Genomic DNA, 26,029 nt, shown 5'->3' on the forward strand with positions numbered 1-26,029 from the left:
TAAACCACGTCTGTCCTCTACCATCTTATTGTTGCAAGAACAGTCATCTCAAATGTATCCTATTAGTTACTGCTCTCTAACTTTAGAAAACTGCCAATAAATACTGGTCAGTTGCTGCCTATAACCTAATTTAAGGTTCTTTTAATTCCCCTTCAATAAACATGATTGAGGAGGGGAGGAAATTAACTTCAGTTCTTGGTATGGCCTCAAACACTATCTAAACAAATTATGTTTTAACTACATTTAGTGAAAAGGTATAAATAACTCAGACTTAAATTTGAGTAGGAAGAAAACTAAGGCAGTTGAAAACATTTACTTTCCCGGTGTAAAGTTCATAAACACTTCATCTTAAAACTGGAATTCCAAATTCCTTTCAAATACTTGAGACAATTTTGAAAACATGCACTGGGTGTTTATTTTATATACACTTGCTCAAATTGTTTACACAGCCAAGTAAACTATAAAAGTTGGTAATGCACAAAAGGTTTAACAATGGCACAAACTAAACCCATGATTTGTAAATAGTATGAGAAATAACTAGAACAATTCAAAAACTAAATGGCCATTGTAGACAGTTATTCATTAAACTGATTACATATTTATTACTCGTGACAGTTTTTGGACTCGGTTCAATAGCAGATCTCCTTTCTTTATGGTTTCCTGGTACTGCCAGTTCTTACTGTCAGGCCTGTAATAGTTAAAATTAACAATCAAAGTTTGGTTTATACTTGGATTACAATATTATAACTAAGAACATTTAGTGAAAGTTTGTCAATAATACATACCTGTTGGTTTCTACTATTTCATTCACTTTATCTATTTTACAATGTAGTCTACCAGCAGCAATGAAACGAGAAAGTTCCCTGTAAATCAAATGGAAGTTTTAACCTTAATAAATGGAGTAAAAAAAACAGTATAAAACTAATCTTGAAGCAGTCTCCTCAGTGGTATGTTTAGTTAATATCTGGTCAGGAAGAGGACTTGGATTTGAGAGAATTTTCATAAATTGTGAAATTAATCAGGTTATCAATATAAACATTGAGAAAGCAGGAATGATAGGTCAAATACGTTGCTCCATACATGCTATATGGAAAGGAGAAAGTAGATTTCTCATGACAGCAAGAATAGCCAAGACCCCACCTCAGCAACTTTACAATTTTTAAGGGCCTATACAGCCCCCTTGCACAGGTGTTGAGAAGACTACTATCAATATTCTTATGAATGTTACCATGTGCGGGTTAGGTAAAGGTTACATATGAAGGTAAAGCAAAATTGAAGTTTAAATGTACAAAATTAAAAACCATTCAGGTATTTAAGAGTAAAGCTTAAATGTATGATCATTTTCAATTTAACATACTTAAGATATAAACCTACTTACTGATCAATGAACTCAACACCAACACCAAAGGCTTCTGCCATGTAAGTAAGTGTTAATGAACGATATGATTCCAAGAGCTGACTGTATGCTAAGATTCTCATTTCACGTACATAGTAGCGATAGTGAGCAGCAAAGAGCCAGTCTTTTTTTAATTCTTGTTCTACTGTGGCTAAAGAGAGAAAGGAGGTATATTAGGAGTTTGGAAGAAACATGTTATTTATATAAACACATGGTACATCCTTGTGAAAAGAATAGTCTTTCATTATGATTTGCTTGTGAAGTTATTTTGATCCTGATGAATACCGATATTCTATACCAAAGCCACAGTTTATAAGTTGGGCCTTCAGTGGAGAATCAGAAGATATAATAGACACTCACCGAGAGACTGGAAGAAAACACCATAACGACACTCGTACAGTGAAAACAGATACTGTCGGACTGCTGGAAGACTATGCAGAACTTCAAGAATCTCTGCACCTTTGATGACCTAATTTAAAATAAGAAGTCTCATTAATCAGATTTCTTAACAGTTTGCATCAAGCAGAATATGGTGGGCTTCATGCAGAAATAGGACATTCAATCCAATCATGGCTGATCTGTACCTCTGAAGTGAGCTCCATTATCCTCTGTGGAAAGAATATACATGTTTATCAACAGTCTAGCAGTAACTCAGAATGTGCGTATGCTCTAGATGTTTTATACCCAGGAGAGATTTTATCTACACTTTCAAATAATTTCATTACCTCACCAATACATTTAAATACATCCAATCTTCTGATCTCAAATACAAGCCATTTATGGAAAATTATCCTCCTAATTTAAGCCCTTAATCATACTAATGAAGCAACACTATACTGGAGATAGGGTGCCACCAAGGTTCTGTATAAGTGAAACATAATTTCCTTTATTTTAGCCATTGGTTAATTTTTTTAAAAAAATCCTCAACTTCCACTGCATTGAAATTAGAGTTGAACAGGGTGAGACGCACCATTCTTACCTTCATTAAATTTAAACACTGATCAAAATGCAAAGCTTGCTAAAAAGAAAATTCCTACAAATTCATATTGATTGTACATTTGAATTCAGAACAAGATTGCCAGGTTGGTGGAACAAAAATAGCCACTTACAAAATCAAGTTTTCAAGTATCATACAGGTTTATCGATGGATAAAGAATTTTTGTCATGCAATGGGTGCTTACTTTGCTATAAAACAATGCTACTTCAACCTTCAGAACTAATGGCTTTTCCAGGAATGGACACCTAGCCTTGTCTCCTAGTTCTGGGAAGCTATATGGTAAGCAATTTATATAAAACGTTACAAAGGATGGATATGGCCACTCACAGCCCTACTGTCATCCAAAACTGTTCAATGTCTAATGTTACAGAGTTGTTAACCAAACAAAATCTACCACATTTTGTCAAGGGCTTTGGGAGAGATTGTGAGCGAAACTCCTAAACAGAAAATAAATTAACAAATTTTTTATTGACAGGCTCTCCCTACTTGTAATTTTTCACTCAAAAGTTTTGAAAGTGTTCTTAAATTCTTTATTTGATTATTGATAAATAGCTGGGGAGTGCTCTTATCATGCTGCTTGAGAACGAACCATTACTGGGCCTTTCACAGCAGATGATGTGTTATCATCATTTGGTTAAAAATATGCTGACAGAATTGTAGAATGAAGGTGTCCATGCTAGCTCTACAAAGAACTATACAATTAACTCTACTGCCCTGCTCCTTGCACACACACACACACACACACACACACACACACACACACACCCTTCAAATTATCTAATTTCTTCAATTTTGCTATCTGCTTCCACAAATCCTCTGAGGCAGTAGACACCAGATTACAACTCATTGTAAAACAAGTCACCTTTGGCTCTACTGCCAATCATCATGAATGTTTGCTTATTGGTTACCATCCCCTGTGCTACTGGAATCAAGTTTATTTAAACTTTTAAACACTTCTCTCAAATGCACTTTTCACCTTTGCTACTCCAAGATGAACCATCTCATACAATCGCTCCACATAACTAAAATGTGCCTAATCCCAGTTTCCTGTTATCACTCTAGAGAAATATCTTCTTGCTTTTATTCCGCACTCTATCACAACCCCAACGAGGCCTTGAAACATACTTTCTCAAATATAGTGCCCAAAACAGAAGTGTTCAATTCAGGCATAAGGTTTGAAATTAAGGATACATTTGACTTTTTAATCCATGTCTTCTCAACATGCAGGCGTGTTCAAGATGCATGTACACCATCCCCTGGTTTGCTGTTCACCCATCCTCCCACCTAACTCATCAAAGCCACAAATATCTTCAAAATTCCCCATTATCCTAACATGGTATGTAAAAACTCTATTCAGAGATGAAGCACGAGCCAGTTGCAGACATCCAACTATTGTTACCTGCATCAGTTACAAATTGTCTTGAGCTCATTCCACCTCAAGATCAGACCATCCTATCTGATGGAGGGATATTCATCAAAAGAAACTGTTGGTCAGAATAATGATCTGAAATTCTCTTCAATCTAATAGAAGACCACTTTCCACCCTCTGCAGGGACCATTCTCTCCATGAATCCCTAGTCCACTCATCCCTCCCTGACCACTGGCACTTTCCTCTGCAACTATAGGAGGTGCAACACTTCCTATATCTCCTCTCACCACCATCCAGGGACCTAAATAGCCCCTTTCAGGTGAGGAAGAGGTTCACATGAACCTCCTCCCACTTAATCTACTACATTCGGTGCTCCCACTGTGGCTTCCTCTACATCAGCAAAACTAAGCGCAGACTACTCGATTGGTTTGCAGAGCACCTGCACTCTACTCACAATGGCCATCCCAAGCCCCTGGCTGCATGCAGTTTCAGCTCCCCATTCCCACAGCAATCTCTTCAGCTTTCTCCACAGCCAGGGTGAGGCCCAATGAAAACTAGAAGACCACCATATATTCTGCCTTCGTAGTCTACGACCCACTGATATGAACATTGAATTTTCCACTTTCAGATAACTCTTACCTCCCATGTCCCCCTCTCTCCCTCTCCTTGTGATCTACCTCCAGTCCTCCCATTTTCATCTCCCTCCTGGTTCTATTCATCTACTCCCACACGTTTCACCCACCAGATCCCCTTCCCCACCTCCTTCCATCTGCCCTTCATCCCTCTCTTAAATGATTCCCATTATCACCTCCCTTACTTATCAGATTCCAATACTTGTAGCCTTTATGTTCCTGATCACTCTGCAGTCTGTCTCCACCTTCACCTCCCCCACCTGCCAGGTCTGCTTCCACCCATCACCCACCTGCCTGTCTCCCAACTCCACCCCTCCCCCAGCTGGCCATCATCCGTCACCCCTCCTCAATCCTACTGGCATCTCACCCCTTCCCGTCTTCTCTTTACACCAGCTATCTTCCCTCACTCCTGATGCAGGGTCTCAACTAGAAATGTAAACAATTCCTTCCCACAGATGCTGCTCGACCTGCTAAGTTCTGCCAGCAGTTTTTTCTTTGGTACCAGAAGACCCCAAACCTAGTTAATTTACACTACTAAAGGGATAAGAAGGGTGCTCAGTTTGCATAGGACCATTAGTTGAAGATTATGGGGGAGGTGGACATTGCCATTGTGATGGATCCCCTTTGTCCAGTCAATAGGAAATGTAAATCATCGTAAAATGGTCCACAGCAAAAAGGCAAGATAAATTTAGGTATCAACCACAAGAGGAGATGGTGGGGTAGTTGCTAAATCATGTCAGGAGATAATAAGATAAACAAAAAAATATAGAAGATGTATTTTGAGCCAACTGTTAAAAAGGTAGATGGAAGAGTTTGGGGAAAGAGTTCCATGAAGTATGCACAAGAATACAGAGGAAGTGACTTGGACATGGTGAGGACATAAGGATGGAGGTCTGTACAAAGATTCAGTGGGATAAATTCATGGAAGGAGCAGAAGAGGATTGATACACGAATCAAACGGAAACAGGTTCTGGATAAATGACCACAGACTGCTGCAAACATTTGAACTTGCTGCAAAAATTGAGATGTCACCATTTGACAACAGCAAGATATTTTAAGTGTAGGCTCAAGGATGAAAAACAGATTTAACTACATCTGGCCAAGTTGGACTTGGTTTAATGGCAGAGCATTGACCACTCTACTAAACAGAGATGTGCTTACTTGGTACTAATACACTAATTTCTTTGGACAGGCTACTTTGAACACATTAGCTCTTTAATTGTCCACTGGATCATCAGCCAGGGCATTATATTGTTAGCAATCTGACTGATGATCCAGCAGTTAATACTCCTCACTGAGAAAACCTTTTGCTGTTGAGCAGAATTTTGTTGCTTCAGGGTATAATGTACAACAATGGGCTTCTCAAAGTATGTCCTGAAATCTTAGCCATCAGCAAAAGGATTAGATTTCTGGATTTTTGTCTTCTCAAGGTAAGGGATGAGTGCTAAGGGAGGGACAATTTCCCAGTACGACCTGAAGGCACTCCCAGTAGATTACAAGCAGGTGAATAGCAAGATGCTTTTCACTGTGTCATAATAATGTCTCAGTCTTAAACAAGTACCAACCCAACTGAATTAGCATAGTATTTCATCTCCCATTTCCCACACCAGTCATCCAAATTAGAGGTACCATTAGATATTATTAGGAATTGGATTAAGATTACACATCATTTCTCACAAGACCCTCTGTCAAAGTTAGATCTCAGTCTGTGCTAGATTTAAATCCACAATGCCAACCATTTTCTGTACTTGTTCTTATTTTGATACATATATGCTAACTATCTACAATTACCAGTACTTTCCTCAAAACAATTCCTTTCCATCAATATTTGGAGGAGAGACAAGATTTTAAAATTGTTGCAAAGCCAAAATCAGAAAAAAAGATTTACATTCACATAACTCTTTTTACATTATCATAATATCCCAAACTACTTCATAACTAATGGATTACTTTTCAAAGTACAGGCAACCTCCATTTGGGTAGTGAAAATTTGCTCTTACATAATTCACAAATCACTACCCAAAAATCTGAGATAGGGAGTAAAATTATTTTTTTCAACTCGTGTTTCTTAACGCATGCACAGATGACGTGGCTTTACATTATAGAAAAATCGCAACACTGACTGATTTCTAGGAATGCCAACCCCCTCCTCCCCCTGAAAACACAGGGGTTGCCTGTATAGTCCTTTCTATGGGAAAGTGTGGCAACTAATTTGAACAGAGCAAGGTGGTCACAAATAGTAAGTAAACAATGCAGAATGATTTCGTTTTGTAGCACCATCCGAGGGCAAATTGTTTGCTAGAAAAGCAAATTAATACTGTGCCGCTCTTTAAATTTCACCCATATCTGTAACTGATCTATATCGTGCTGTATCCTTTGACAACCTTCTTCACTGTCCATAACTCTACCAATCTTTTGTCATCTGCAAATGGCTAACATTTACTCAATAACCTGGGAATTTCAGTAGATCAAAAATAAAATGCTCATCTCATCAGAAACTGCACATTCTGGCTCTGGGTGGAGAGAGATGAAATGGCAGGAGCAAAGGAACTTCACTGAAGGTATGAACATACAGCATTACAGCACAGGAACAGGCACTTCAGCCAACCACACCTATGCAGACCATGATCCCAATCTAAACTCATCCCATCTGCCTGCACATGGTCCGTTTCCCTCTATTCCCTGCCTGTTCATGTGCCACTTAAACATTCCTATTGTATCAGCTTTCATCACCTCCCCTTGCAGCGCACTCCAGGGACCCAAATCTCCTTTAAATTTCCCCCCTTTCGCCTTAAACCTCTGCACTCTAATATTTATAAGATACCTTTATTAGTCACATGTATTTCACTGTGTGTTTCGATGTATGTCTTTTTGTGTAGTGTTCTGGGGGCAGCCTGCAAGTGTCACCACACTTCCGGTGCCAACATAGCATGCCCATAACCTCCTAACCTGTACATCTTTGGAATGTGGGAGGAAACCGGAGCACCCAGAGGAAACCCACACAGACACAGGTTTCTCTCCTGGGAAAAACACACTATCTGCCCTACCTATGTCTCTCATAATTTTAGCAGGGGATCAAGCTGAGAATTTTACACCTTCACTGGACACAAGTAATGTATCAGATGACTGGATGCAAATATAGTCTCCCTTTTCAAGAAAGGCAGCAAGGAAAAGCCTGGTAACTATAGACCTGTGATCCTATTATCAATGGTAGGGAAGATAATAGAGAAAAAAAATCTGAGTCAGAGGATTAATGACTCTTGGAAAGGCAGGGACTAAATCAGAGGCAGCCAACATGGCTTTGTCTAGGGCAGATCCTGGCTGACCAATTTCAATGAATTCTCTGAAGAGGTAACAAAGTGTATCAATGAGGCCAGGGCAGTAGATGCGATTTACATGGATTTTACTCAAGCCTTTGATAAGGTCCCACATGGGACACTGGTTCAAAAGGTTCGAGCTCACTGGAATCCAGGACAAGTTGGCAAACTGGATTCAAAGACAGAGGGTGACAGTAGAGGGTTGTTTTTGTGATTGGATATCTGTGACTAGAGGTGTCCCACAATGATCAGTGCTGAGACCCTTGCCATTTGTAAAATGAATGAATGATTTGGATATCAGACAAAATTCAGTAATTTTGCAAATGGCACAAAGATCGGATGAGTTGTTGATGGTGCAGAAGGTAATCTTAGATTGTGTTGGTGAAATGGGCTGAAAAATGACAGATGGGAGTTTCATGCAGACAAATATGAGGTAATGCTTTATGGGAGCACTAATGAGGCTATGACATCCACTGTCAATGGTAGGTTTTAGGGAGCACTGAGGAACAGAGGGACCTTGGAGTATAAGTCCACAGATCCTTGAAGGTGGCAACACGAAGACAACATGATTGGCAATGCATATGGGAAAACAGCCTTAATTAGTCGGCGCATTGAATACAGAGGTAGAAAGATTAATAAAATCTTGATCAGACCTCAGCTGAAGTACTGCATGCACTTCTGGTCACCAAGTTATAGGAAGGATGTGATACCACTGGAAAAGGTGCAGAAAATATTCACCAGGATGTTACCCGGGCTAGAGCAGATTGGTTATGAGGAGGAACTGGAGAAGCTAGGTTTGTTCTCCCCGGAGCAGAGGAGGTTAAGAGAGGACATGACTGAGGTATCTAAAATCATGAGTATAAATAGGGTAGACTGCAGGAAACTTCTCTCTAAATCAGAGGTAGATAAAACTAGAGGACATAGGTTTAGGGTTGGGGGTGGGCAGGGTGGGTCAAGAAGAAATTCAGAGTGGATATGAGGGGGACCCCCTTCAGCCAGGAAGTGGCAAGTACCCACAAGGCACTGCCTGAGAGAGTGGTTGAAGTTTAGATGAGCTTTGGCATAGAGGGCTATGGACCAAGTGCTGTGCAATGGGATTAACAAGGAAGGATGCCCACTGATTGGCGTAGACACGTTGGGCCAAATGGCCCGTTTCCATGCTGTACGATTCTATGAATTTTAGATACTTCTACCAGGTCACTCCTCAGCCTCTGAAGCTAAAGAAAAAAAAATCCAAGTTTGTCCAACCAACAAGGGGTTTAGATGGGGTGGAGTTTGTTAAGTGTGTTCAGGAAGGATTCTTGATACAATATGTAGATAGGCCTACAAGAGGAGAGGCTGTGCTTGATTTGGTATTGGGAAATGAACCTGGTCAGGTGTCAGATCTCTCAGTGGGAAAGCGCATTTTGGAGATAGTGATCAGAATTCCATCTCCTTTACAATAGCATTGAAGAGAGATAGGAACAGACAGACTAGATAGGCGTTTAGTTGGAGGCTCTCAGGCAGGAAATTGGAAGCTTAAATTGGGAACAGATGTTCTCAGGGAAAAGTACGGAAGAAATGTGGCAAATATTCAGGGGATGTTTGTGTGGAGTTCTGCATAGGCATGTTCCATTGAGACAGGGAAGTTACAATAGGATACAGGAACCGTGGTGTACAAAGGCTGTAATAAATCTAGTCAAAAAGAAAAGTTTACAAAAGGTTCAGAGAGCTAGGTAATGTTAGAGATCTGGAAGAGTACAAGGCTAACAGGAAGGAGCTTAAGAAGGAAATTAGGAGAGCCAGAAGGGGACATAGATTTAAGGTGCTGGGGAGTAGGTATAGAGGAGATGTCAGGGGTAAGTTTTTTTTACTCAGAGTGGTGAGTGCGTGGAATGGCTTGCCGGCAATGGTGGTGGAGGCGGATACGATAGGGTCTTTTAAGAGACTTTTGGATAGGTATATGGAGCTGAGAAAAATAGAGGGCTATGGGTAAGCCTAGTAATTTCTAAGGTAGGGACATGCTTGGCACAGCTTTGTGGGCCGAAGGGTCTGAATTGTGCTGTAGGTCTTCTATGTTTCTATCCTTGTAACCAACTTGCTGCATCCAGGCAACATCCTGGTGAACCTTTTCTACACGCGCTCCAAAGCCTCCATATCTTACCATTAGTGTGGTAAGCAGAACTGCACACAATACTCCAAATGTGGGCTAACCAAAGTTTTATGTAGCTGTAATATGACCTCCCAACTTTTATACTCATTGTCCTGACTGATGAAGCCAAGCATGCCATATGCCTTCTTTATCATCTATTCACTTGTGGTGCTACTTTCAGGGAGTAATGGACTTGCACCTCAAGATTTCCTCTGAACATCAATGCTCTATGGGGTCCTGCTTTTTACTGTATACTTTCCTCTTACATTTGACCTTCCAAATTTTAACATCTCACAATTGTCTGGATTAAACTCCGCCAATTCTCCACCCAAATTTCCAACTGATGTCCTGTTGTATCTTTTGACAACCTTCCTTACCATCCATAACTCCACCAATCTTCGTGTCATTTGCAAATTTACTAATCAATCACCTACATTTTCATCCAAATAATTAATATATATTACAAATAACAAAGGTTCCAGCACTGATCCTGGTGGAACACCAGTGGTCACAGACCTCCACTCAGAAAAACAGCCTTCTACTATTGCATCTTCTATGACCAAGCCAATTATGGACCCAGTTCATCAACTCCCCTTGGATCCCATGCTACATCATCTTCTGGACCAGCCTACCATGAGGGACTTTGCCAAATCTCAATTGAAGTCCATGTAGACAACATCCACTGCCTTACCCTCAATCATTTTCATCACTTCCTCAAACAATTCAATCAAATTGAGAGACAGGACCAGACCTGCCATGCTGACTATCCCTAACAAGTCCATGCTTTTCCAATTGCAAGTAACCCCTGTCCCTAAGAATCTTCTCCAATAATTTCCCAACCACTGATGCAAGGATGACCAGCCTACAATTTCCTGGTTTGCTCGATGCTCTTCTTAAACAAAGGAATAACATTAGCCACAGGCAAGATGCCAGAAGACTAGAAAATAGCCAAAGAGGATACAAAGATCTCTGTCGAGGCCCCAGCAACATCCTCCTTGCTTTCCTTAGTACCCTATGATAGATCCCATCAGGCCCTGGATACTTTATCCACCTTGATATTTTCCAAGACACCCAACACCACCACCTTTTTAATATTGACATGCCCTGGAGTATCAACATACCTCTCCCTAATCTCACAATCATCCATATCCTTCTCCTTGGTGAATACAGAGGCAAAGTACTCTTTTAAGGACTTCACTCACTTCTTCTGGCTCCATGCATAAATTTGCTCCTTTGTCCCTAAGTGGACCTACCCTTTTGCTCACAATACACATACAAAATGGCTTGGAATTCTCCTTAACCCTACTTGCCAAGGACATTTCATGGCCCTTTTTAGCTCTCATAATTTCTTGTTTATATTCTTTCCTACCTCCTTTTACATTCTTCAAGGGTGCTCCTAAACCTTACATGTGCTTCCTTTTACTTTTTGAATAAACTGACAACATCCTTTGCCATCCAAGGTTCCCAAACCCTACCACGCTTACCTTTCATCCTCACAGGAACATGCTGGTCCTGAACTCTAATCAACTGGCCTTTAAGACTCCAACGTCAGATGTGGATTTACCCTCACACAGCCACTCCTAAACGACTTTCTCCAGTTCTTGCTTAATACTCTTGTAATTAGCCTTCTCCCAGTTTAGCACTTTCACCTGAGGATCATTCTTGTCCTTATCCATAACCACCTTAAAACTTACAGAACTATTACAGAAAAATGTTCCTCCACAAACTTCGGTCTGGCTTATTCCCCAATACAAGGTTGAGTATGGCCCCATCCTGAGTTGGATAATCTACACATTTGTTTCAAGAAACCCACCAGGGTACACCTAACAAATTCTGTCCCATCTACGCCCTGGCACTAAAGTACTCCCTGTCAATATTGGAGAAGTGGAAATGATATGAGATATTAACCTTAACACAGTCCAAGAGTAACTGTGTCATTCCTTCACATATTGATTTCATAATCAATAGAGCCCAAAATTACAGAGCTAAAATAGGTTTTCAACTTTATTTAGTAACTTCAAAAATTTTATAGAAGGTTCAATTTTCCTTATGTATTTGGATGGAAATTTTAAAGACAATGCCATCAGCTCAAATAAGTGAAATCAACAATGGGAAATAAAGTAAATGGACAGATACTCTGATTGTTACCATGCAAACACTTGTTCCAGTCTCTGTTCATTTTGAAGAATCCAGCCAAAAAAAAGGAATGAACCATTTTTATGGGAACCAACAATATATAATTTGTGACACTGGTCACATTACCTAGACATCATTTTGTCCAGCCCAACAGTACAATACACTGTATTTGGTAAATTAGAGCACAAATTTTAGTTGGACAATATCTTGGGAGTTAAGTAGATCAGAAATTCTCCAAAGTAAAAGATTAATGGCAGGAGTTGATGGTAATGTTGATAACTTTATAATTTCTCACATACAGTGGCATGCAAAAGTTTGGGCACCCCTGGTCAAAATTTCTGTTACTGTGAATAGCTAAGCGAGCAAAAGATGACCTGATTTCCAAAAGGCCTAAAGTTAAAGATGACACATTTCTTTAATATTTTAGGCAAGATTACTTTTTTATTTCCATCTTTTACAGTTTCAAAATAACAAAAAAGAGAAAAGGCCCGAAGCAAAAGTCTGGGCACCCTGCATGGTCAGTACTTAGTAACAACCCCTTTGGCAAGTATCACAGCTTATAAATGCTTTCTGTAGCCAGCTAAGAGTCTTTCAATCCTTGCCCATTCTTCCTTGCAAAAGATTTCTAGTTCTGTGAGATTCATGGACCGTCTTGTATGCACTGCTCTCTTGAGGTCTATCCACAGATTTTCGATGATGTTTAGGTCGGGGGACCGTGAGGGCCATGGGAAAACCTTCAGCTTGTGCCTCTTGAGGTAGTCCACTGTGGATTTTAAGGTGTGTTTAGGATCGTTATCCTGTTGTAGAAGCCATCCTCTTTTCATCTTCAGCTTTTTTACAGACAGTGTGATGTTTGCTTCCAGAATTAGCTGGTATTTAATTGAATTCATTCTTCCCTCTACCAGTGAAATGTTCCCCGTGCCACTGGCTGCAACACAAGCCCAAAGCATGATCGATCCACCCCCGTGCTTAACAGTTGGAGAGGTGTTCTTTTTATGAAATTCTGCACCCTTTTTTCTCCAAACTTACCTGCATCCTCACCACAAAATTCAGCATCAGAAGTCTGCAATGGAACATCTAAACAAGCGTGATGCACTTTGGAAACAAGTCCTGTGGACTGATGAAGTTAAAATAGAACTTTTTTGGCTGCAACGAGCAAAATATGTTTGGAGACAAAAGGGTGCAGAATTTCATGAAAAGAACACCTGGCCAACTATTAAGCATGGGGGTGGATCGATCATGCTTTGGACTTGTGTTGCAGCCAGTGGCACGGGGAACATTTCACTGGTAGAGGGAAGAATGAATTCAATTATATACCAGCAAATTCCGGAAGCAAACATCACACCGTCTATAAAAAAAAGCTGAAGATGGAAAGAGGATGGCTTCCACAACAGGATAACGATCCTAAACACACCTTAAAATCCACAATGGACTACTTCAAGAGGCACAAGCTGAAGGTTTTGCCATGGCCCTCACAGTCCCTTGACCTAAACATCATCGAAAATCTCTGGATAGACCTCAAAAGAGCAGTGTGTGCAAGACGGCCCAAGAATCTCACAGAACTAGAAGTCTTTTGCAAGGAAGAATAGGCAAAAATCCCCCAAACAAGAATTGAAAGACTCTTAGCTGGCTGCAGAAAGCGTTTACAAGCTGTGATACTTGCCAAAGGGGGTGTTACTAAGTACTGACCATGCAGGGTGCCCAAACTTTTGCTTCTGGCCTTTTTCCTTTTTTGTTATTTTGAAACTGTAAAAGATGGAATTAAAAAAGTAATCTTGCTTAAAATATTAAAGAAATGTGTCATCTTTAACTTTATGCCTTTTGGAAATCAGGTCATCTTTTACTCGCTTAACTATTCACAGTAACAGAAATTTTGACCAGGGGTACCCACACTTTTGCATGCCACTGTATATGTACATCCATGGAAATGCACAAACACTCTCGTTTAGAATTATTTCACTTTTACCTTTTCACGAAGGTCTGGCCGCTCCAGTGCAATCATGCTGACGTAAACAGTATATGTTACAAAGGTTTTATAATCCATGAGTTCATAAGAAGTGAATGTAGAGACGGTATCCAAAAATAGCTCTGCAGCCTGCTTGAAGTCTCGAATTGCCACACAATACATCCCTTGATAAACTTTCAGACGATTCCTTCTATCCCAGTCACCACCTTCTTCAATTAAACTGTAAAAGAGCCCATATGAAACACACTAAAAAAAATTTAAGATGTATTACTTTTGCTAAATTTTGCAAATAAATTGCAAACTTGCTTTCTGGGAATGATGCTTCCATTGACAGCAAACACAAACTACACCAGATCTACAGAAATGTCACAGGTTATTATAGTTAACTTATGCCCATCATTTCACAACCTATAAAATATCAGTTAAGTTCAAATCATCTTGCAAAAACTTTGAGGGAGTGCTGATTCCATTGGTATTATTTTACTAGTTAGTATAAAGGGAGCGTGGAATAAGGGGTCCCAGTCAACTTGATGCCAAGCCATCAGGGTTTCTGAACAACAGAATAGAAGATTATCAGAGTTTTACTGTACATAGTACATCAGGAGCTACAACTAATGGCTGCCAAATTTGAAACCGAATGAACCACCTTCACAGCAAAGAACTGATTATTTTCATTAAATAAGTTAAATTCAATATACTACAAGCAAATCTGCTGCATTACCTATCCAACTTATGTACGAATTCCAATCACAAACAAATATTAAAAAAAAACATGCATGTGAACAGGATCTCTATAGATGTTTCTGAGATACAGTACAATATTGATGTCCATGTGTATAGGTCAGTGCCAAATATTGAATAGGAAGGTAGATCTAGGGGCATGAAGAATTCACATGAATTAAAGGAAAATGAAGAGTTGCATGTGAATCTATGAAACAACTGCTACCAGTACCTTTTAGCTTTTTCAATGTTTCGTGTAATCAGATCATTATCCATGTAAAACAAGCCAATTCTCAGCAGATAAAACACAATATCTAGGCGATGTCCCAGAGCCACGGTCTTGTCATATGTTTTCCGAAAGGCTGTCAAGGCACCTTCCTAAATAGAAAAAACTTTAGAATCAGGGCAATTGACTCAAAATAGTTAGTAAAGCCACACATTGAGCATGTTTAACCATTTTCCACAATATCAGTTACTTATTGCCAAAGCTTTAAACAACTTATTTAATATTTACACAGTGACAAATATGAATAATATTCAAGTGTTTTCATATAAATATAAAATATACAAATAGGTAACCAAATTATTAGCAGGTACACCAGGACTTCCCAAACTATTTGGCAATATAACCCCAATTTAATATTGAAATTTCACATACTGCAGAAGCCAACCAAAACAATTATGCATATGATAACAGATGCAGAGCACAATTCCTCAGTGATACAATGGTGACCAGATAATTTATTACAGTGATGTTGGTTAATGGATAAATATTAGCCCAGACACCAGGTATACTTCAAATAGCGCCTTTAACATCTGCCCGAGAGAGAAGACAGAGCTTTGGTTTAAAGGCAACACTTCTGGCAGTCCAGCAGTCCCTCAATACCACATTAGAGTTTCAACTTGGCATTTTGTGCTCGACTCACTGCAGTGAGACCTGAATGCACCAGCCTCTGTCTCAAAAGGCGTGAGTGCTACAAAACATGGTGACATTCAGATTTTCCAGACTCTGTCGCCTGCATGCACAGACACTGTAGGCCTGTGTGTTACTGTTCCTGGTTGTGGACACTCCAGCTTGTTAAAAGACCCAGCTTTCCATCCAGTGGGGAGGAGGTAGAGGCAATGTGGCGGGAGTCTCTACTCTGCAACTCCTATTGTCTGCCTGTCTATTGCTCTTGCCCTTCCCCACCTTACCCTAGGGGCCACTGCCACCCAGCAGAACAGTTAAGTAGCCTGCCACTCACTCTCCCTCCCCCACCCTCTCTCTCTCTCCCCCTCTCTGCCTCCTCCCAGGAGGCCTTCTGTCCAGCAGAACACATTAACTGCAGTAACTGCAGTCACAGGATATCAGCAGAACAGATATGCAGGCCTTCATTCATACTTCAAAAGTATCAAGGGCTATCAAAATAGTGGGATTGGATAGGGGTTTTCTGACAACACTGGTTGGGGGGTGATTCTCGACTGGGTGAATGCCAGTCCAACAGCTTTCCAACTCTAAGTGAACTAATGCCATCTATGGATCACAATCCCATCAGTCAATGCAGCAAATCAATTCAGAGCCATAACCCAGGTTGGGAGACTGTGAACAATATGATAAATATTTTAATCTGTGATAAACAAATACAATTATCAAGACACAAGGGTCTGCAGATGCTGGAATCTGGAGGAATCATCTCAACCTGAAACGTCAACTGATTACTTCCCTCCATAAATACTGCCTGAGGCGCTGAGTTCCTCCAGTATCTTTGTAAATGCAATAATTGACTTTATTTATTAAATCTTAGTGCTTTATGCACTTAAGGTCTTCAAAATCATATTTCCTGATGCCAGATTTTTCTCAAAGTCAACTTTTCCAATGATAAATTCCAGTTCATATTGAATAGAGAAATTATCAATGTAATTTGATTACAAAATATTGTTCTCTACTGCCACTGCAGTGCCAGAGCTTTCACGGTGTACTGCAATAAAGTCTTCCATTTCAACTAACTCTTTCTTCTGGATTGCTGAAGGATGTGCCATGTAGTCCTCAATAATATTAAGTATGACTAATCAATTTCTCTTGGAACTACACAGGAAGAGGAATAATATACATGAATTCAAAGGTGAAGCATGATTAAAAGACATGGGATATTTACACCAAGACACAAAATGTAATTCAGTTTGAATTTACAGCCTAATGATTTTTGATAGTAGTCGGGATTTTCTGATATAACAGAGGGCCATTTAAGATAATGTGTCACAATCCAGGAAGCAGCAGCAGAGCTGATTAAAATGTCAAAGTTTTGCTACAGAACAAAAGTGAGGACCTGGGAGGTACAAAGACTTCAGTCATAATGATGTAGTGACCCCCAATGTTACGGCCATTTAGGTTATGGAAATTCACCCTTACAGAATTCACACATCACTACCAAAAAAATTGAGATATGGAATCAAATTTGTTCCAATAGAATGTGCGAAAAATAAATTAGCACAATTTTTTTTCAAACTCTCACTTCTTGACGCATGCACAGGTGATGTGGCTTTGTGTCCTGAAAAAATTGTTATACAGCCCATTTTCTAGGAACACGGTGGGGGAGCATGAGAAGGCCTTGGCAAGTAGGATTAACGAAAACCCCAAGGCATTCTACTCGTATGTGAAGAACACTAGAGTGACTAGAGTGAGGATAGGACCGATTAGGGATAGAGGAGGAAACATGTGCCTGGAGTCAGAGGAGGTAGGGGAGGTCCTTAATGAATATTTTGCGCCAGTATTCACCAGTGAGAGAGACCTTGACATTTGTAGGACAGCGTAAAACAGGCTGACATGCTAGAACATGTCGATGTTAAAAAGAAGAATGTGCTGGGACTTTTGAAAAACATTAGGATAGACATGTCCCTGGAGCCAGACAGGATATATCCCAGGATATGACAGAAAGCAAGGGAAAAGATTTCTGAGCCCTTGGCAATGATCTTTGCATCCTCACTAGCCACAGGAGCAGTACCAGGTAATTGGAAGGTGGCAAATGTTATTCCTTTGTTCAGGAAAGAGAGTAGGGATGACCCTGGGAGTATAGACCAGTGAGTCTAACTTCAGTGGTGAGCAAATTATTGGAAAAGATTCCTAGGGACAGGATTTATGAACATTTGGAGAAGCATAGTCTGATTAGGGATAGTCAGCATGGTTTTGAGGGGGGCAGGTCATGTCTCACGAGCCTGATTGAATTGTTTGAGGATATGACAGAACACATTGATGAGGGTAGAGCAGTGGATGTGGTGCATATGGACTTTAGTAAGGCATTTGATAAGGTTCCCCATGATAGGCTCATTCAGAAGGTCGTGAGGCATGGGATCCAGGGAAACTTGGCTGTGTGGATTTGGAAATTGGCTTGCCCATAGAAGGCAGAGTGTGGTTGTAGATGGAGCGTATTCTGCCTGGAGGTCGGTGACCAGTGGTGTTCCGCAGGAATCTGTTCTGGAATCCCTGATCTGTGATTTTTATAAATGACTTGGATGAGGAAGTGGAGGGGTGGGTTAGTAAGTTTGCAGATGACACGAAGGTCAGAGGTGTAGATAGTGTAGAAGGTTGTCGAGCGTTACAACGGGACATTGATAGGATGCAAAGCTGGGCTGAGAAGTGGCAGATGAAGTTCAACCCAGAAAAGTGTCGAATTTGAAGGCAGAATAGAGGGTTAATGGCAGGATTCTTAGCAGTGTGGAGGAACAGAGGGATCCCTCAAAGTTGCCGCGCAAATTGATAGCGTTGTTAAGGCAGCGTATGACATGTTGGCCTTCATTAGTCGGGGGATTGAGTTCAAGAGCCACGAGGTAATGTTGCAGCTCTATAAAACCCTAGTTAGACCACACTTCGAATACTGTGTTCAGTCCTGGTCACTGCACTATAGGAAGGACGTGGAAGCTTTAGAAAGGGTGCGGAGATTTACCAGGATGCTGCCTGGATTGGAGAGCATGTCTTATGAGGATAGGTTGAGCAAGGGCTTTTCTTTTTGGAGTAAAGGAGGATGAGAGGTGACCTGATAGAGGTGTACAAGACGATAACAGGCATAGATCGAGTGGACAGCCAGAGACTTTGTCCCAGGGCGGAAATGGCAAATACGAGGGGGGGGGGGGATATTAGAGGCAAGTTTTTTTTTACACACAGAAAGTGGTGGGTGCGTGGAAGGCGCTGCCAGGGGTGCTGGTAGAGGCAGATACATTAGGGACATTTAAGAGACTGTTAGATAGGCACATGGATGACAGAAAAACAGAAAGGTATGTGGGAGGGAATGGTTAGATTGATCTTAAGAGTTGGTTAAAAGGTTGACACAACATCATAGGCCAAAGGGCCTGTACTGTGCTGCAATGTTCTATGTTCTATCGTGGGGTTCACGTATTCAGAACTTGTATTTATGGTTGCAATTAAATAAATATTATACATTTTTAAAAAACCTTTGTTAAAGTTGCTGTGACTGACAGAACAGTCACACGGAAGCTGTAACCAGGAAATAAAGATTTATTCACATCGCAGATCTTCAGGAGAGAGAGTTTAGCTTTCCTCATACAATGTTTTATACTTTATGAACACAGACAACAATAAATGACAAACTACAGTTTCAATGGCTATAATCACCTACTTAACTTTAACATTTTTGAATGTAGACAGGTAACTGCAGAATTACATAGTTACAATGGGAGCACACTCTATCTAGCAAAACCACTTTGAATATTCAAATACTAGTAGATGGTCCAAGAGCTTCTAAGCACAAACTCCAGACACCCAAAATATACCTCTTACGGTGTTGAGGGATGGCTCCCTGAATATACAACTAGCCTGAATATTAAGTGATAAAACAGACCTGTCCTGAACTGTGCACTAAGTGGCAGGGATATGCCTTTAGTGATGTGCTAATATAGAAGATGGCCACATAATGCCTTCCCTGATCTCATCCTTAAGTTCTCAATGACCACCAATTAACACAAACATTCATCTGGCAGAGCAGTGATAGGTGGACAAAAGAGGGGAGGCGGGGTGGGCACAAGGTCCAGCATCATAGTGCTTTTCATCTAGATTCCAGCATCTGCAGTCCTTTGTTTCTCTAGTATTACTGCTCCACTGCTAAGTCTCTTCAAGGATGCCCACTTCTTCTCTCTTCGACGGGAGTTTCACAAGTCCCTCTCTCACTGCTCCCAGTGATCTCCTCTACCCTCTGGCTCCTCGACCATGTGCCTTCCCCCACCCTGCCTATCACTATCTCTTACCTGCATCTACTTATCACCACCCTGTGCCCACCACGCCTTCCCTCTTTTGTCCACCTATCACTGCTCTGCTTTTCCCTACGCTATGCTACGGTAGCGTAGCGGTTAGTGCGATGCTATTACAGCACCAGTGATCGGGGTTCGATTCCCGTTGCTGTCTGTAAGGAGTCTGTACGTTCTCCCATGTCTGTGTGGGTTTCCTCCAGGTGCTCCGGTTTCCTCCCACATTCCAAAGACGTACGGGTAGGTTAATATGGATTTAAAATGGGCGGCGCGGACTCATTGGGCCGGAAGGGCCTGTTACCATGCTGTAAATAAAATTTTAAAAAATTTTTTAAAAATTTAATTAAAAAAAAAATTTAAGAAAATATATTGGTCCTCCCGTTTTCCTATCTTCAGTCCAGAAGAAGGGTCCTGACCCGAAACTTTGACTGCCTGCTTTTCTCCACAGATGCTGCCTGGCCTGCTGAGTTCCTCCAGCATCATCATGTTTTTCATCGAGATTCCAGCATCTGCAGTCCTTTGTTTCTCTAGTATTACTGCTCCGCTGCAAAGTCTCTTCAAGGATGCCCACTTTGAAGTTTTCTTCCTCTCTTCTTCTATTGTCTTCCCTTGCATTGTTTCAATGGGACAGAATCAGAATGTCCCACACCCAATGATTAGTTTTAATAACCTTCGAGTAGTTGAAGTTAAATTGTGAACAGGTTTTATTTCCTGAAGACTGGTTCTGCAGTCCCTTGTGCCCTCATTTTAATTAATATTTGCTATCCATCATTTCACAACTCCAGGATAATCCCTAACACAAGTCCATTATGGAGCAAACATTTGCAGTCACATGTACGGCAAATCAAAACTTCAAAATCTGTGTAGGTCTACTGGTAATATATTTAATACACTTTGTAAATAACTATGTATATTATTGGTTAGATAAACATGGCTTATTACCATCTAAAATTGTATTTATAATTTGAAAGAACTCCAGGTGAAAACATATTGCTGAACAATCAGTATCAAAAGGATAATGATGACTTCTTAACAACTATTTGTCTTCACCCTCCTAAAACCACCAGTCTTAAGCATAACACCTGCCCTTCCCTCCTCAGAATCAACCCAAGTGTTAGATGACTTACATGAACTTGATCAAGAACTGAACAAGTGCTCTAGGTTATTAAATTTGTTTAAATATTGAATCTTTTAAAAAAAAGGCAGCCAAATGCCCCATCAAGTCCACTTTTCTGTTCAATCTTTGGATGCAATTATGTCCTGTGTCCAAAAATCTAGCAATTTCAGCAAACAGTCCTTGGAGATGTATACCAAATGTTTTGTGAAAATTAAATACTGCAAATATTTATAGTTATAATCAAAGCTGACTAGGCATGTGCAACAGAAACCTTTTGTAACTACTTTATAGTGTTAGTAAACAAGCACTATCCAAAGTATCAGATTTAATAGAACAATGAATCTGTGAGATCAGTTGTGGTTGTTTGGCAAAAAGTTCTAATGCAAGTGTGTGCGCGCCAGAGGATGATCTTCAATGCATAGATTATAATATTAAAGATATGGCTCTCACAAACTGGTAGATTTCTGCATTCCAGATTTCATCAATTCCAAAAATGGATTCTTCATTAATGAGGACTATAATATAACTTTTCAACTGAAATATCCTTCAACACAACACTAACTCAATTCTACATATACAAGGACCGTCTGAGGGGCTATACAATTAGCTGCCATGGCTTATTAACCTTGGCAAACCTTGCTGCTTTCAAACTATAGAGCACCCTCAATAAATAATCACTATATGAATATAATTCTTACCTTGTCACCAATTCGACACAGATACTCGGCCTTAGCCATCATAGCATCTCTGATTTCACTTTCTCCAAGATTTTTTTCAGCATCTTCTAGTATATCATCCAGACGTTTTAATTCTTCCTCATTTGCTTTTTTCATTTTGCTCAAGAGGTCCGTATCCACTGACCACCCGACATCTTTACACAGCTGTTCATAGTATGGGGCCATATCTATAAAACATATCATTCCATTGGAATTCAAGGATTTTACGCTGTTCCCATTTGTTCTGTGGCATACATACACAAACGTATGAACAGGAATGTCTGTTAACAGCCAAGTAGATTTTAGTCTCATATAGAATCCAATATAATGGAAGTGGTGACAGGGCACTTAGAAAATAAACTCAGGACTGGACAGAGTTAACATGGATTCATGAAAAGGGTAATTCTGTTAGGAGGTTTGTTCTTTTTTGATGTTGTAACTAGCATTGTTACAAGGTTGTATCTACTTTGTTATGACCTTACACCTTATTGTCTACCTGCATTGCACTCTCTGTAGCTGTGACACTTTATATTCTGTTATTGTTTTTACCCTGTACTACATCAATGCACCGTGTAATGGATTGATCTGTATGAACGGTATGCAAGACAAGTTTTTCACTGTACCTCAGTACAAGTGACAATAATAAACCAATACAAGAATAGAAAAGATGGACATTAGTGTATTTGGTCACACAAAAGGTTCTTAAAATTAGAGGTCATGGTATTATGGGTATTATACTGATGTGTCCTTGGGATTGGTTAATGACAGAAAACAATGAATAGGAAAATAGCAGATTCCTTTGACGATGGGAGGCTGTGATGAGTGGAGAGCCACAGGACCTGGGGCTCCAGCTGTTCACAGTCTAGGTGGGGGGACCAATACAACTTATCCAAGCTTGCAGATGGTACAAATCCAAGTATCAGTGTGGGTTGTAAAGACCGTGGAGAGAGGCTTCAGGAGGATTTCAATAGGCTAAATCAATGCCCCTCTGCCCAGCAGATAGAACATAATGTAAAAAAATATTAAGTCATCCACTTTGATAGAAAAAAAAGACTACTTTTTAAATGACAAAAGAATGGAAGGTGATAGTGTTCAGAGGAACCTGGGTGGCTTCTATACAAATCATAAAGTTAACCTGCATATAAATCAAGCAATTCCAAAGCAAATACTAGTACAAGTGAAAATAAAAGTACGAGTGGTAACATCTTATTGTGATTATATAGGGCCCTAGAAATACTGTGTATAAATCTGGTAACCCAACCAAATGTACTTGCAATAGGAATGCAAAGGTTCACCAGACTGATTCCTCAAACTTGAGAAGATTCTTCCTCTGATGAGAGTATAAGGACATCAGGCCTGCCTTTTCTTGGGTCTAAACGGAGAGGTGATCCCATTGAAGTGTACACAATTCTCATAGGTTTTGACAAGGTAGATGTGATGATGATGTTCTTCCTTGCTGGGATGTCTAGAACCAGGGTCACAAACTCAAAACAAGGGGTTTGCCACTCAGGAATGACGAGAAGAAACTTGATCACCTAGAGGATTGTAAATCTTTGGAATTTTCTATTCAAAGAACCATGAAAGCTCAGTCACTGAGCTAGTTAAAGATAGAAATTAATATATTTTTGGGTATTAAGGGAAATTAGGGCATATGGGTTTAATGTAAGAAAATGATGCTATAGTAAATACAATGTTATTCAGTAGTGGAGCAAGAACAAAGGTCTGAATGGCCTACTACTATTTTTGTTGTGTTTTTGAGGTCAGTAAAAGTCCCATTTAATAATTCTATTCCCTTTCACTTAAAATTAAATTTTCATTTCAGTGTCACTGCACAATACAACTTGCAGCCTCACAAGGACTCCACTTAATTCCAGTAAAACATTTTCATTACTCTTGTATTCAGATCCTCTTGCCATAAATGCCTTCTAATTGCTTGGTGTAGCTGCAGGTTAACTTTATGATTTGTGTGGAAGGCCACCCAGGTCTCCCTGAACACCAGCACAGCAATGAAAACGAGCCAAACAGCTGGAGGGGTTCGCGGCCCCACCACCACTGTTACCCCCTCGCCCAGATACCTGTCAGCCCAAACCACCTGATGATGGAGAAAGGCAGGCCCACCTCAACCCGGCCCGTCATCACAAGCCTGGCTACATGAGGAGGGCAAGAACCACAGGAGATACCAGACGCTGCTTGGGCGCCGGACTGTGAGAGGCCGGGCCGGGGGGAGAGGGGCAGTGAGGGAGGAGGAGGAGGAGAAGGAGGGAGGGAGGGAAGAGGGGAAGGGGAGGCTGGGCCGGGGGTGGGGGGAGAGGAAGGTCGGGCCAGGGGGGGAAGGGGGGGGAGGCTGGGCCAGAGGGGGAAGGGGGGTGGGAAGGGGGAGTGGGGGGAAGGGGGAGTGGGGGGGAGCGAGAGGGGGGGAAGGGAGAGGGGGGGAAGGGGGTGAGAGGGGGGAAGGGGGAGCCGGGCCGTGGGGGGAGGGGGAGACGGAGAGGCCGGGCCGTTGGTGGGGGGGGTGGGGGGGGGGTGGTGGCGGGAAGACGAAGGAGCCGGGCCGGGGATCGGGGGGGGGGGGGGCCGGGCCGGGCCGGGGATCGGGCGGGGGGGGGGGCCGGGCCGGGCCGGGGATCGGGCGGGGGGGGGGCCGGGCCGGGCCGGGGATCGGGCGGGGGGGGGGCCGGGCCGGGCCGGGGATCGGGCGGGGGGGGGGGCCGGGCCGGGCCGGGGATCGGGGGGGGGGGGGCCGGGCCGGGGATCGGGGGGGGGGGGCCGGGCCGGGCCGAGCCGGGGATCGGGGGGGGGGGCCGGGCCGAGCCGGGGATCGGGGGGGGGGGGGCCGGGCCGGGCCGAGCCGGGGATCGGGGGGGGGGGGGCCGGGCCGGGCCGAGCCGGGGATCGGGGGGGGGGCCGGGCCGGGGATCGGGGGGGGGGCCGGGCCGGGCCGGGGATCGGGCCGGGCCGGGGATCGAGGGGGGGGGCCGGAACGGGGATCGGGGGGGGGGGGCCGGGCCGGGGATCGGGGGGGGCCGGGCCGGGCCGGGCCGGGGATCGGGGGGGGCCGGGCCGGGCCGGGCCGGGGATCGGGGGGGGCCGGGCCGGGCCGGGCCGGGGATCGGGGGGGGCCGGGCCGGGCCGGGCCGGGGATCGGGGGGGGCCGGGCCGGGCCGGGCCGGGGATCGGGGGGGGCCGGGCCGGGCCGGGCCGGGGATCGGGGGGGGCCGGGCCGGGCCGGGGATCGGGGGGGGCCGGGCCGGGCCGGGCCGGGGATCGGGGGGGGCCGGGCCGGGCCGGGCCGGGGATCGGGGGGGGCCGGGCCGGGCCGGGCCGGGGATCGGGGGGGGCCGGGCCGGGCCGGGCCGGGGATCGGGGGGGGCCGGGCCGGGCCGGGCCGGGGATCGGGGGGGGCCGGGCCGGGCCGGGCCGGGGATCGGGGGGGGCCGGGCCGGGCCGGGGATCGGGGGGGGCCGGGGATCGGGGGGGGCCGGGCCGGGCCGGGGATCGGGGGGGGCCGGGCCGGGCCGGGCCGGGGATCGGGGGGGGCCGGGGATCGGGGGGGGCCGGGCCGGGCCGGGGATCGGGGGGGGCCGGGCCGGTCCGGGGATCGGGGGGGGGCCGGGCCGGGCCGGGGATCGGGGGGGGCCGGGCCGGGCCGGGCCGGGGATCGGGGGGGGGGCAATCCGGGCCGGGGATCGGGGGGGGGGCAATCCGGGCCGGGGATCGGGGGGGGGCAATCCGGGCCGGGGATCGGGGGGGGGCAATCCGGGCCGGGGATCGGGGGGGGGGGCAATCCGGGCCGGGGATCGGGGGGGGGGGCAATCCGGGCCGGGGATCGGGGGGGGGGGCCGGGCCGGGCCGGGGATCGGGGGGGGGCCGGGCCGGGCCGGGGACCGGGGGAGACAGGCCGGGCTGGGCCGGGGACCGGGGGAGACAGGCCGGGCCGGGCCGGGGACCGGGGGAGAGGGGCCGGGGCCTCCCCGTGACTCTGCAGATCGCCCCAACTCACTGTTCTCCTTCACCGCCTCCATCAGCTCGCTCCGCACTTTGGGGTCATTTCGGTGCCTGTCCAGGGTGAGGAGAAACTTGGCCTGCGCAATGGCCAGGCTCGGGTTCTTGGGCAGACCCTCATCCTCCAGGTTCTCCAGCGGCATCCTCTGCTCTCGGCCCGGGCACCGCACAGCAAAACTCGCCTTCCCGCCGCCGCACCGACGGCCCGCCGACCCCCGGCTCCCGCTGCAGCGCCGCCTGCCTCGGCGCTGGCCCTACAGGCGCACTGCCTGCAAACGCAAGTCACTGGAGTGCT

At 43.9% G+C, this 26,029-nt stretch overlaps 1 protein-coding gene across 1 annotated transcript; it reads right to left on the bottom strand.

Annotated features, from left to right (window-relative positions):
* Window positions 1-377: 377 nt before the first annotated feature.
* Window positions 378-26,029, bottom strand: psmd6 (proteasome 26S subunit, non-ATPase 6). Its single transcript, XM_052017918.1, has 8 exons — window positions 25,733-26,029; window positions 21,715-21,920; window positions 14,897-15,042; window positions 13,945-14,164; window positions 1,757-1,865; window positions 1,379-1,547; window positions 786-863; window positions 378-688 (listed from the first exon to the last, which is right to left on the bottom strand). Exons 1-8 carry the CDS (start codon window positions 25,875-25,877, stop codon window positions 592-594), a joined length of 1,170 nt encoding a protein of 389 aa, XP_051873878.1. The 5' UTR covers window positions 25,878-26,029; the 3' UTR covers window positions 378-591.

The sequence above is a fragment of the Pristis pectinata genome, chromosome 6 (assembly GCF_009764475.1).
Source record: "Pristis pectinata isolate sPriPec2 chromosome 6, sPriPec2.1.pri, whole genome shotgun sequence".
In the NCBI taxonomy this organism is placed as follows: domain Eukaryota; kingdom Metazoa; phylum Chordata; class Chondrichthyes; order Rhinopristiformes; family Pristidae; genus Pristis; species Pristis pectinata.

Coding starts and splice junctions, on each gene's coding strand:
- psmd6 (XM_052017918.1), bottom strand. CDS start 25,877: ATGCCGCTGGAGAACCTGGAGGATGAGGGTCTGCCCAAGAACCCGAGC. Junction 21,921..25,732: donor GGAGGCGGTGAAGGAGAACA/GTGAGTTGGGGC, acceptor TATGTTTTATAG/ATATGGCCCCATACTATGAA. Junction 689..785: donor GAAATAGTAGAAACCAACAG/GTATGTATTATT, acceptor TAACTATTACAG/GCCTGACAGTAAGAACTGGC.